The sequence below is a fragment of the Ziziphus jujuba genome, chromosome 6 (assembly GCF_031755915.1).
Source record: "Ziziphus jujuba cultivar Dongzao chromosome 6, ASM3175591v1".
In the NCBI taxonomy this organism is placed as follows: domain Eukaryota; kingdom Viridiplantae; phylum Streptophyta; class Magnoliopsida; order Rosales; family Rhamnaceae; genus Ziziphus; species Ziziphus jujuba.
The window spans coordinates 4,997,970-5,011,589 of NC_083384.1; the positions used below are offsets into that span (position 1 = coordinate 4,997,970).

General features: G+C 33.6%; 3 protein-coding genes across 4 annotated transcripts; all 3 read left to right on the forward strand.

The window, feature by feature from the left end:
- Positions 1 to 203: 203 nt before the first annotated feature.
- On the forward strand, positions 204 to 2,817 carry LOC107431489 (ubiquitin-conjugating enzyme E2 28). 2 transcript variants are annotated; one of them, XM_016042421.4, is made up of 5 exons: positions 204 to 485; positions 694 to 800; positions 1,441 to 1,568; positions 1,654 to 1,758; positions 2,418 to 2,817. In XM_016042421.4, the coding sequence occupies exons 2-5, from the start codon at positions 731 to 733 to the stop codon at positions 2,559 to 2,561; spliced, it is 447 nt and encodes a 148-aa protein (XP_015897907.1). In that variant the 5' UTR covers positions 204 to 485; positions 694 to 730; the 3' UTR covers positions 2,562 to 2,817. The 2 variants fall into 2 exon arrangements, with proteins under 2 accessions (XP_015897907.1, XP_060674301.1); XM_060818318.1 differs by lacking the exon at positions 204 to 485 and adding an exon at positions 534 to 557.
- A 2,872-nt stretch (positions 2,818 to 5,689) lies between these two features.
- On the forward strand, positions 5,690 to 7,140 carry LOC107431486 (uncharacterized acetyltransferase At3g50280). Its single transcript, XM_016042405.4, has one exon. The coding sequence runs from the start codon at positions 5,691 to 5,693 to the stop codon at positions 7,131 to 7,133; it is 1,443 nt and encodes a 480-aa protein (XP_015897891.1). The 5' UTR covers position 5,690; the 3' UTR covers positions 7,134 to 7,140.
- A 4,862-nt stretch (positions 7,141 to 12,002) lies between these two features.
- On the forward strand, positions 12,003 to 13,460 carry LOC107431480 (uncharacterized acetyltransferase At3g50280). Its single transcript, XM_016042399.3, has one exon. It carries the CDS (start codon positions 12,003 to 12,005, stop codon positions 13,458 to 13,460), a length of 1,458 nt encoding a protein of 485 aa, XP_015897885.3.
- The last annotated feature ends 160 nt before the right edge of the window (positions 13,461 to 13,620 follow it).

Here is a 13,620-nt window from a genome sequence, read left to right on the forward strand (position 1 = left end):
TTCTAATTATTTATTTGAGTTAAAAAAAGAAAAGTTAAAAGAGTTGAAAATTTTGGAGGGTGGCATTATGGAAGAGAAAAAAACAAAAGACAAAAAACTTTATAGTAAAAGATTTTGGTGCAAATGGATAAGGACGAAAATACAATATTCTTTAAGAAAACAAATAGGGTTGTATAATATAAAAGAGTGAACAAGAGCAGAGCTCAAACTCTCCTGGTCTTTGCAAAAAATCAGGGGGGTGGGGGCTTGCTTGGGGGGTTTTGGTTTTGGTTTTGTGTGTGTGTGTGTGTTTGGCAAGAGAGAAAATAACGATTGGTTTGGGTTGGTAGTGGGTTTTAGGGGGGTGCTTTGGGAAGTGGGCGGCTGTGGATCTGCTTGAAACCCGTTTCCCTTTGCTTTCCGCTATTCCCGTCCCATCGTCATTTTCCAAGCTTTTTCCTTTCCAAATTCCAAACCCCTCATTTTTTTTTTTTTTTCTTTCTCAGGTACTACTTCTTCTTTTCTTTTTTCTTTATTTTTCTTTTCCTTTTTCTTCTTGGTCTCTTCCATTTCCTTGGGTAAAGTCCATGCCTCCCTCCTCATCGTCTTTTGAACCACAGTATTCTGCTTTTTGTCCTTTTAAGCTTTTGTTTTTAGTTTGGGTTTTGCTTCGATCAAACCTTTTAATGGGTGGTTTGTTTTTGAGTATTTCAGGTCCTGGGCTTTGAAGGAGAAATACTAAAACATATAAATGGCTTCGAAGCGTATCTTGAAAGAGCTTAAGGATTTGCAGAAGGATCCCCCGACTTCTTGCAGCGCTGGTACACTTCAAGTTTCAATTTTTAATACTATCAACGTTTTATAGCATTCGTTAGTGTTATAATTTACTCATATTGAATAATATTATCATATTATGTTTGATCACCTAAAAATGATTGCCCATATTTACTCTGGCTGAAATAATTTGTTATTGGAAATATTTAGTTGGCGGCACTTGCCGTTGATGTAAAAATAGTATAGGCATCATAGGTTGTTTTTTCTCCGCTCTCGTTTTCCATTGGGTTCCACCAGTTGGACTCTGTTTTTTTATTTTTTATTTTTTCAATTACAGCTTGATATTCCCATTACGCCATAGGAAACAACAACACAACCTACGAGATAATCCTGCTCATCCGCCATTCAAAACTTATGTTGTCATGGATGTAATCTCCATTGAATGTGGAATGCGGTTTTGTTAGATGTTTCTAGAAAAAAAGTGACACTTTAAAATTTAAATTCATAGTTTTTTAAGTTTAATAGTTTTGATGACAATAGTTTTAGTATTCTATTTTTTTTTTTTCATCTTTTTTTTTTTTTTTTTTTTTTTGGGGTTTTGAATTCGTATTCAAACAAGTCACTGCAGAACTATAACAGTATAAGGATAAAAAGTTGTTTCTTATGGGTCAGCTTGATCTTACACAGGTCCTGTAGCCGAAGACATGTTTCATTGGCAAGCTACCATTATGGGACCCCCTGATAGCCCATACTCGGGAGGTGTTTTCCTAGTTACTATTCATTTTCCTCCTGATTATCCCTTCAAGCCCCCTAAGGTAATATTTGGTCTTTTACATGCTGAATTGTGCGCCTTATGTGATATGGTGTATTTTTAAGGAGGCTTGTCATTTCCCCTTTCAGGTTGCTTTCCGGACTAAGGTCTTCCACCCAAACATCAATAGCAATGGAAGCATTTGTCTTGATATCCTCAAGGAACAGTGGAGCCCAGCTCTTACAATTTCAAAGGTTTGAATTTTGTCCTAAGGCAGTTTGTGTTACATGCAGCATTTTTATTCTTCAGTTTCCCCACTAAATTTATGTTAATATTAGTGTTTTGGTTTTGATTTATACATTGTTTGTTATACCTACTTCAATATGAAATCACAAAATTCACATTCCAACCTTAAATTTTGAATTTCATTTTTAAATTTAACGAACACCTTTCTCACCATCTAGGCTTAGCAAAGTAAATCTTAATAAGATAGCAGATAAATGGCCTTTGATTTAGATTCTCACTTTTTGCTTATTTGTACAGAGAAGTTTTAAGTAAACCTTGTAGTTATTTAGTTTTTCCTAAATTCAGTTGGACGTTGTTTGAGCACATTTCATTTCTGCTCCGTTATTTATTTTCTCTCTCTCTCTCTCTCTCTCTCTCCTGAACATTTGTTATTTACTTGTAACCCCGCTTCTTTTAAGACTATCTGTCCCTTGGCTCTTTGAACTATAGCTTTCTATCAACTTTAGGAGGCTTTAGTATCGTTTTAAGTTATGTGTGATGATTGAAGTCTTGCTATTGATGTTAACATGGTTTCTAGTTTCTTTGAAGTGTCAACATCTGTTTTAGATTGGACATTTTTTCGTTTGTTCAAAATGTGAATGCTAAATTATACTTGCATATAAATCAGGTATTGCTCTCAATCTGCTCATTGCTGACTGATCCCAATCCTGATGATCCTCTTGTACCTGAGATTGCTCACATGTATAAAACTGATCGGGCCAAGTACGAAGCAACCGCACGTAGCTGGACTCAAAAGTATGCCATGGGATGATATTGCCTTATCCAGCTTTTTAATGTTTTTGGTTTTTGGGGGAATGGTTGGGGGATGGGTGGGTTTATCAATTTTGGAAGAAGAAAAAGAAAAACTGTGTTCTTCCACTATTAAGTTATATTACAAGAGAAAAGGTATGATCAAGATGTTCTATTTTTCTGGTGGTGTTGTTATGCACACTTTGTTGCTTGATGCTGTTGTGTGTAGAATAGTCAGTATTGTATCACAACTGAAGGTTTTGAGGTTTCAAGCTCAACCGAGTGTTTTTTTTTTTTTTTTTTTTTCTCCATATGCTCCTTTATTTAAGTTGTTTTTCTTTATGCGTTTGGTTATTATTTATTTAATTATTATTATTATTATTATTGTCATCATCGAGATTCAAGAAAAATCTGAACCAAGAAGTTAGATCAGGGGATGCAGAAGAAGGCGAAGAAAGGCTTTAAACTTTGATGTTTTTTTTTTTCGCTTCATTAATGTTTGCTGCTCTTTCCCTGAATTTCTTATAATCAGCAATACACGCAGAAAAGAAAACCTCAGCTGAGAAATAGTAGTCTATCCTACATTCCTTCTCCTCTTTGATTATTTTTGTCTTTCCTTTTTAGTTATATTCTGGTTCTTGTAGCTGTTTTACTCCTTGGGACTGGAGCTTTGTGTCTAGTTATCCAATTCTTTTGTTTAGGATTAAACAAAGGGGAAAAAAAGAAAAGAAAAGAAAAAAGAGTTTTTTAATATAGACAAAGAGGCCTAAAAGAGCTTAATCAGTTTCCAAGAAGTGAAAAGAGGACAGAATATATGCAAAGGAAGATTAATCAAGAAAAAGAGGAAGAAAGATACAATAGGTTGAATTATTCTCAAGAACAAGAAGAGTTTACAACGGGACTCATTAACTCTTGTATGATTCCATAAGCACAATAATTATGATGAAAATGTTACCAAGTAAAAAGTTTAAAAGAAAGTTTATTTTTTGCTTCGGCTAATTTGGACATAAATCTTTATTAGATTTGAACAAGTATGACTAGGTACCGAAACCATTCAAGTTCGTAACTCTTGCATGATCAATTCCTTGTCTTTTGTATTGTACAATATTATGTGCTTAAAGGTATTACTCTTGTCTCTTTATTTTATATATAAATGATTGCCATATAATGAACCGTAAACCATAATTTTTTTTTTTATTATTATTATCGTTTATTGCTTCGTAATACAGATTCTTAGTAGTTAGGGTATTGCTCTGTACCTTGGATGATGGCTGTAATTCTGAGTTTTCAATAAATTTTTTGTTTCTCTCAAAAAAAAAAAAAAAAAAAAAAACAAGGTATTACTATGTCTGTTAGATATAAACTTATTACTAGCAAACTTTGTTAACAAAGCACATAAAACTGCAGATAATAAAGCAATCACAGAAAAATTGATCTGGTCTTTTGGAATTTTTATCTTAGTTATATTAGGACCTTCTTCTAAGTTTACTTTTTTCTTTTTTTTGGGCTGAAATTCTTCCAAATTTACTTTCATCTTAAAGCAAAAAGAAGGCATATAAATACCCATAGTTTTCCACCTTGCAAATAAAGTTGCAACAATCATTTGTATGTAGGCTGATATATTCCCCCCAAAAACAAACAACAACAACAACAACAAAAATAAATAAATAAAAAATAAAAATAAAAATAAAAATTGATAGACCCATTACTAGGTTCAATTTATAAAAGGTAAAATAACGTGCACCTCAAAGAAGACTCAGTAACACGGAATGAAGTATTCGACCAAATCTGTCACAACTTTTCTTATGCGACATTCAAAGACATTAAGAGACAAGTAGCTTCCGTACCTATTTAAAAAAAAAAAAACCAAAAAAAACAAAAAAAAAAAAAAAAAAAAAACGAAAAAGAAGAGTCGCCTCCGTAAAATACTACATAAGAAACACGTGGTTTATGATTTTCATTATCAAGCAAGCTTTGAAATGATATTTTATAATGTAGTTGACGATACTTTTTTATTAAAATTCAACCAAAGCGCGTAGAGAGCGAAACTCCAAATATACTAGATATTATACTAAATTTAGAAAAAGGTCCACCTTCGTTGCCCTCCAATTTCCAACTTTGTTAGTTTGAACACTTTAGAATTTCATTTTCTTGGAAAAAAAAAAAAAAACTTCTTGTGACATTCATTAACAAGAACCGTACGTGATTCCTTAGAAAGTTATTAAAATCTTGTCTTCTGTTCAAATATGTACTGCCACAAAACTTGTTATATATATGAGTTTTAAAATAAAAATTACACCATTCAAATGAATAATTTAGGATAATTGCACTTAAGCATTTCTAATCTGACGTTCTTGTGCTTTAGGTCATAATCATTATTATAATTAAAACATTAATTTAGTAATTAACCATTGTATTTAATTTCGCTTCTTGGCCTGTACATACAAAGCAGACGAAAAGTCATCTAATATAATAATCTCTGCAATTTCCAACCGTAAAATAATAATAAAATCCGTCCAATATTCCCCTCAGGCTACTATATATGTATGTAATATAATAATGACGTGGCTAAGGAATTGATCAACCGTGGTAGTACAAATATTTTTACAATTCGTGCATGCGTGCATGCACAGTTCCCCGATAAAGATTTTTTTCTCTTTTTTCCAGTCCACAAGCAAACAATAGGATATAATAAAATAAGCTAAGTGAAAAATAATAACTGATTTATCATTAGACGATCGAATATGAAAGAGTCAATTACAAAAATAGATAGGTAGCAATGTGAATTTGAAAATATAGACATGGGAAAAAGTCAAATATAGAATATTGTAATTTCACAAATACTAGTTTTTTGCTGTTAGAGCTACCAGAGGAGCTTATTTTATACATAAAATACATATATTTATTTGAAAAGAGACTTGGGAAGAAAAAAAAAAAAGAGAAGGTCAAATATGGAAAACCGATACTGTTGTATATATAAAGAAGGTTTTGGGATACAAAGAATTAAACCAAGGTGTGAGTTAAGCAAATTTCTATCAGTACGCATAAGTTTGGCGCTTGAGAAACTTGAAAGAGATATCAAAACTTCAAAAGCAGAAGTGATTCAACTTGTTCTTTTTTCTTTTTGTTCTCGTGATTCAACTCGTTCTAAATGGCCAAAAATCCACCCTCTCTTCACATTATTTCAGAGTGCTTTATCCAACCATATGATGTTGTTACTAATTCACAACAATCCAGACAGCCCTTCTACTTGACACCATGGGATCTTGTTTACATACATCCACGCTTTTATGTCCAACGCGGCCTTCTATTTGCCAAACCTACCCAACCACATGAACATTTCATGGAAACCCTATTGGATAAGCTCAAACACTCCTTATCCTTAGCCCTGGTTCATTTCTTCCCTCTAGCTGGCCGACTTAAATCCATCAAAAACCAAAACCCGCTTTCCTATTCCTTCTATGTTGACTGCAACGACAGTCCTGGTGCAAAATTCATTTACAGTGCGTTGGACAACACCACTGTATCAGACATCCTATCTTCGACTGATGTATCAGAAGAGGTGATATTACACTCTTTATTTGATGATGACAGGACGGCCAATATTGATCTCCATGCAATGACCTTGCTTACGGTCCATGTGACGGAGTTGGTTGATGGCGTGTTCATAGGATGTGGAATGAGTCACTTCCTTGCGGATGGCAGCTCTTTCTGGCATTTCTTCAACATGTGGTCAGAGATCTTTCAAGCACAAGATCAAGCTGTAGGGAATACTACTACTACTACTACTAGTATTTCCATCTCACGTCCACCCGTCCTCGACCGTTGGTTTCCTCACGGTCATGGTCCACTTATAAATCTACCTTCCACCCCTTTCCATGATCTTGATCATCACCATGATGATCATGATCATGAGCATGATTCCACTAAAATAAGTGGAGCTCCGAAATTCAGGGTGCGAACCTTTCACTTCTCGTCACAAGCAATAGCAAAGCTGAAAGCAAAGGCCAATTCAGAAGGTGAAACCAGCAAAATCTCATCCTTCCAATCCTTATCTGCATTGGTGTGGAGATGCATAACCAGGGTCCGCCGTTTACAACCTCATCAACCCACAACCTGCTTGGTTCCTGTCAACACCAGATCGAAACTAGAGCCACCTGTATCTCAAGATTATTTTGGGAACTCGGTTGGTATCACAGTGGCAGTGACTACCGCAGGTGAGCTGGTGGGTGAGAAGGGTCTTGGTCTGGCGGCGTGGAAATTGCATCAGGCGGTGGTTAACTACAACGACAAGGCGGTGCGCAAGCGGCTGGATGCGTGGCTTGAATCTCCGATGTTTCTGAACCCACAAGGTGGAGGCCTTGATCCACATTGGGTGATGATAAATGGGTCAGCCAAGTTCAACACATTTGGGAATGAGTTCGGGATGGGTAAAGCGTTGTCGTTTTTGTTGGCTAGAAACACTGCCACCAGCGGAAAGATAATGGCCCACTCTGGGAGGGAAGAGGGAAGCGTTGACTTGGAAATCTGCCTTCCTCCGGTTACTCTGTTTGACCTTGAATCTGATCAAGAGTTCATGGAGGCTGCTTCATGATGTTAATTTTTTTATTCATTTTTTTGTGTTTTTTTGGGTAATGTGCTTCATGATATTAATTTGGACGCCATCAAAAGCTTCAATATAAGCAATGTGATTATTATTATTATTATTATTCAAATTGTAATTTGTCTATTTTATTTGATTTGTTTTCTTAACTGTTTTCCTTTATAACTTGTTCGGATAGAAATCTTTAATTGGATGGACTTAAATAAAAAGAAAATTAAATTTGTAACAATCTTATTATTATTATTATTATATTAAAGTTGTGTTTCTTTAGTTTGGTTGATATTTTAAGTTTACTACTAATATAATTATTTTAAAATAAACTTTTGTTTAACGTCTTGGGGAACTCATATAATTTGAAAACCATTCAAAGTACACGTGCACACTGGAACAAGGAATCTACCGGAATTATATCTCCCCCTCCGCTATATATTATTTAGATGCATGTTTAAATTAGGAGAAGCTGCAAAAAGAAAATCAATAATATTCAAGAAGCATCTAAACCCATCATGTTGATCCGGACATGCTGACGAAGGCCAAGAAAGGCTTTAAATCTTGATATTGTTCTATTTTGCTTCATTGATATTTGCTTCGGATTTTCCTCTCAATATCTTTTATAATAAGCAAAATAACACACAGACAGAAAACTTCAGCCTATCCTACCTTTCTTCCTCTTCTTCTTGATTTTATTTCATATTAATTTCCTTTTTGTTTACGTTCTGATTCTTGGGGTCCTTTTACGCCAATTGAGACTTGAGCTTTCAGCCTAGCTGTCTTTTTAATTTGTTAAAGATAAAAGTACGGATGTTTCAAAATAGATAGAGAGAAGGACTCTCGAACAGAACATATGCAAAGGAAATTGGATTAATCAAGAAAAGAGGAAGAACGGTGCAATAGGTTGAATTAAGCTCAAGAAAACAATTCAGCAAGATTATCAACATTCAAGAGGACTCGTCATCGACTAATTAAGGTACATTTCAATAAACACAAGAATTTTGATATATATTTATATATATGTATATATATATATATATATTTAAAAAAAGCTGAATTGATCTAAAAAATTTAAACAAATTATATATTTTTTAATCGCTTCAACTATATAATTAATTAAACAAAATTTTATATAGAATTGTATAAATTAATTAAGCAACCATTCAATAATTTGTGTCTACCAATTTCATGATTAATATTCCTTGTCTTTTGCACCTAAAGGGATAGCCGAATTATGAAATTATCATCCAGAACTGTTCGATAAAATATTTTGTGCTTAAATATATTTCCCCATTAAATTTAATGTATTAATTGATTCCCTCATAATTAAAGAACCACAAACTATAATTTGTTATTTTTATTGTTAAGGTATTGCTAATGTTCCTTAAGGTTTTTTTTTCCCCCTTCTTTTTGATGAAAAATGTTCCTTATATAGGCAATTTCAATTCTAGAGCTTCAAAGTCATGACGATAACTTTTACCTTTTAATTTTTTTTTATTTTTAACCATAGTTTTACTAATTATTATATCTTCATCCAAATTTACTTAATTTTTATCTTAGATCATATATAATACCCACACTTTTGGATTAGAAATCATTTTAGGCTGATAATTATTAATAAGTAGAACCATGATTCAGAAAGTAAAGTCAATTTAATATATTAATTTGATTCTCTTGGAATTAAAGAACGACAAACATTAATAATAATAATTAAGGTATTAGGAATGTTATAATTATATAGACAATTTCAATTCCACCGGCTTCAAAGACATGACAATCGTTTACTTTTTACAATTATATCTTCTTCCAAATTTACTTTTTTTTTTTTTAATTTTTAAATCTTAGATCATGTATAATACTCAAACTTTTTCACCTTGGAATTAAGTTAAAAATCATTTAACTTAATTATAATAATTTTTTTATCATTTAGCTTAATCATTTAACACTTTTTATGTTTTTTTTTTTGAAATAAAAACATAAATATTATTTAAAAATGAAAGAACAGAACAATCAGATAGGACAAGAGGATTGGAACCATTGTGGACCTTTCTCTATCCAGACCTCAACATCATTGCTAGGTAAAGCAAACTTTGTTAGACTATGAGCTACAATTTTTGTATCTCTGTTAGCAAAAACACATACAAAACCACTATGGCATGATAACAGATGCTTATTTCATTGACTATGAAGCAATCGATCCCAAAAAAATCATCTGACAAATTAACCAAGCTATTTGCTTCCTTTGAGTCGCTTTCAAAAATACCAATCAGAAACCCTCTTTTGATACGTACTCAGTTGTAATCCCAATTTAATAGCTAATAACTTTGTAGTGAGAAGGTAATACCTTGATTAAAAGGTGTTTACATTGCCACCTTCAACTCTCCCTTAAAGTTCAGAATTACCACGCCAGTCCCAACCACCTTTGAAACAGCAGATATAGCCCCATCATTGTTGATTTTAACAACACCTTCATGTGGAGGGATCCAATTCAAAATCCTTGAAACACCAATCTTATCATTATTATTATTATTATTGTTATTATTATTATGTAGATAATTAGCTGACAAATAATCTGCATGAAGGCTAGTAATACTATCTAATAATAACAAATCCGATTTTGGCAAAGATCCATGCAAAATAGCATTCCAACGATTCCAAATTGCTCAACATAAAAATGTGAATCTGTCATTTAACACTTTTTATTGTTAAGGTATTACTAATGTCATAGTTATACAGGCATCTTCAATTCCAATTTCACCAGCTTCAAAGTCATGACAATCGCTTACGACCAAATTTGTTAACTGTTTCTTCTAACTATAAGGACAATAAAAGAGACAAATTTGTTCCCATATATATGCATACATACCTTCAGAAATAAAACACATGATTTATGAATTTCATCATAAAAAATGGCGTTGAAATAATATTTATAATGTAAATGCATTACCCGTAATTGTGACAATTAAATTTGTCAAATTGACCAACAGCGCGGATAGTGTAACCCAAAAAGTTGGTATATAATATACAGCAATATAAACTAAACTGGCATCACACGGTTTGAAACACTTTAATCATAAATTTCAACTGCCTGAGTTACAAATTTCAATTGCCAGTGTTAAAATATGATTTTTAAGCATATGAAACAGACGTGACCCAAATAATCACTGACACATGCCGGAATCATGTGTAAAACAAAAAACAAGATCTCAGCAACATGGTATGAAGTATTGGGTCAAATTGGTCCAATTTTTCTTGTACGACATCAAAAAGACATGTCTTCATACCAACCCCAAAAACAAAAAAGCTTTTAAGCATGACGAGCCATAATTTGATGATATCGTTTCTAATAAATTCAAAAACAGCAAAATTAGAGCGAAACCCAAATTAGATGACAGTATACCGAATTTCGAGAACAAGCTCCACGTAGTCCCCAAATGTTGAAAGTTTAAACAACTTTGAAATCAATTTCATTTTGGTTAAAAGTTTTCAAATGGGTTTTAATGTTTATTGTATGGGTGTGAATTTTATTATTTGTTATTAATGATGATAATCATAAATGAGACCTTTATTGATATAAATATTTTATATTGACTGCATTTAATTATATATTGATTTATTATTTTAAAAATTTAATTTAAAAAAATAAATTTTTTGTATAATTATTTAAATGGTCAAATAACATATAAGTTTTATCGGTGATGATCGCCGATTATCTGTGTAACATTAATTAAGGACCATCATGATTAATTCCTTAGAAATTATTAAGTTATTGTCTTTTGATATAAAATGTGCCAAAAGAATCGCGTGCTAGTTTCAAAATTGAAATTTTATTATTTGAGTGCATAATTTAGGATAGTTGCGCGTATTTGGTATTTCAGTTTGAGGTTCTTGTGCTTTTGTTAATGAATCACGATCATTATTATAATTAAAACCATCGTATCAAAATATTTCCTCCGCGGCCAGCTCGTTGTGTTTTATATATACCACTTGCCATATTCCAACTGTACATATTTGTTTGTTATTTAATTATTAATGACTTAATTAAATTTACTTCATGTTCTAAACACAACGATCGAAAAATCATCAAATATAATGATCTGTACCCGTGATTTCCAATCATAATAATGAAACTAATGAAAATTTCTAATATAGCGGCAAAATCTTCCAATATATCACTCCAGCTACTTTACAACGATCACGTTGCTGAGGAATAAATTTGGTCAACCATTAATTATATATATATTGCACAATTCATGGATCCACGCATGGAACACGAGGAATATATACATAAGTAATAATCTTTTAGCAATCCCATCTACGATGAATTATATTCTTATTTATATATACCTTGTATATATAGTTGAGTCCACATAATTTATCAAAAACAATTACAAAGTGTAATATTATAAAGTATTCATGATCATTGAATGGGTCCATAAATTAACTAATGAAATTTAGACAATTAAAAAGTGTAATACTTTTTTACAATCTACAACCAGATTTTTGCAGTTGGAGACCTGGAGCTAGCAGAGGAGCTTATCTTATACATAATATATATATATATATATATATATTGAAAGAAAATATACTTATAATATATATACATATATTAGAAAATTGGTAGAGATTTTTTTTTTTTTTAAATAGAAAATTGATAGAGATTTGAAAATATAGACGTGGAAAAAGGTAAAAAGGTAAAATATATAATACATGAGTTTTTCCTATATATAAGGAACGCTTTGAAATACAAGAATTAGACAAAGCGAGTGAAAGAGCTAGCTCTATCCCTAGCGTACTATGGGGGCTTCACAAACCTGAAAAGAGAGATCCAAGCTTCAAAAGTAGAAGTGATTCAACAGCTCATTCTAAATGGCCAGAAATCCACCCTCTCTTCGCATTATTTCAGAGTGCTTCATCCAACCATATGATGTTGTTACTAATTCACAACAATCCAAACAGCCCTTCTACTTGACACCTTGGGATCTTGTATACATACATCCACGCTTCTATGTCCAACGCGGCCTTCTCTTCGCCAAACCTCCCCAACCACATGACCACTTCATGAAAACCCTATTGGATAAACTCAAACTCTCCTTATCCCTAGCCCTGGTTCATTTCTTCCCTCTAGCTGGCCGACTTAAATCCATCAAAAACCAAAATCCGCTTTCCTATTCCTTCTATGTTGACTGCAACGACAGTCCTGGTGCGAAATTCGTTTATGGTGAGCTAGACAACACCACCATATCAGACATCCTATCGGAGACTGATGTGTCAGAGTCTATGTTACAATCTTTTTTTGATGATGATAGGACGGTTGATACTGATCTCGACGCAACGAGTTTACTTACCGTCCATGTGACGGAGGTGGTGGATGGAGTGTTCATAGGGTGTGGCATGAGTCACTTCCTTGCAGATGGCAACTCTTTCTGGCATTTCTTCAATGTGTGGTCTGAGATCTTTCAAGCACAAGATCAAGCTGCAGGGAGCACTACTACTACTACTACTACTACTAGTATTTCCATCTCACGTCCACCCGTCCTTGACCGTTGGTTTCCTGATGGTCATGGTCCCCTTATAAATCTACCTTCCACCCCTTTCCATGATCTTGGTCATCATCATGATGATAATGGTCATGATCATGGGTACGATTCTACTAAAATATGTGGAGCTCCAAAATTCAGGGTGAGAACCTTTCACTTCTCATTACAAGTAATAGCAAAGCTGAAAGCAAAGGCCAATTCAGAAGGCAAAACCAGCGAAATCTCGTCCTTCCAATCCTTGTCTGCATTGGTATGGAGATGCATAACCAGGGTCCGCTGTTTACAACCTCATCAACCCACAACCTGCTTGATTCCTGTCAACACCAGATCAAAGCTAAACCCACCTTTATCTCAAGATTATTTTGGGAACTCGGTTGGTATCACAGTGGCAGTGACTACGGCAGGTGAGCTGGTGGGTGAGAATGGTCTTGGTCTAGCGGCGTGGAAATTGCACCAGGCCGTGGTTAACTACAACGACAAGGCGGTGCGCAAGCGACTGGATGCGTGGCTTGAATCGCCGATGTTTCTGAACCCACAAGATGGAGGTCTTGATCCACACTGGGTGATGATAAATGGGTCAGCCAAGTTCAATACATTTGGGAATGAGTTCGGGATGGGTAAAGCGTTGTCGTTTTTGCTGGCTAGAAACACAGCCACCAGTGGAAAGATAATGGCCCACTCTGGGAGGGAAGAGGGAAGCGTCGACTTGGAAGTGTGCCTTCCTCCGGATACTATGTTTGACCTTGAATCCGATCAAGAGTTCATGGAAGCTGCTTCAAGATGTTAATTTGGACATCTAGTAGCACTCCATCAAATGCTTGAATATAACCATTTTTTTCTTTTTTCAAATCGCAATTCATTAGTGTATTCGGATAGAAATATATTAAGGTTGGACTTAAATAAAAAAAAGTTAAATTTGATGGTTGGTTTTTTTTCTTTTGATAGTT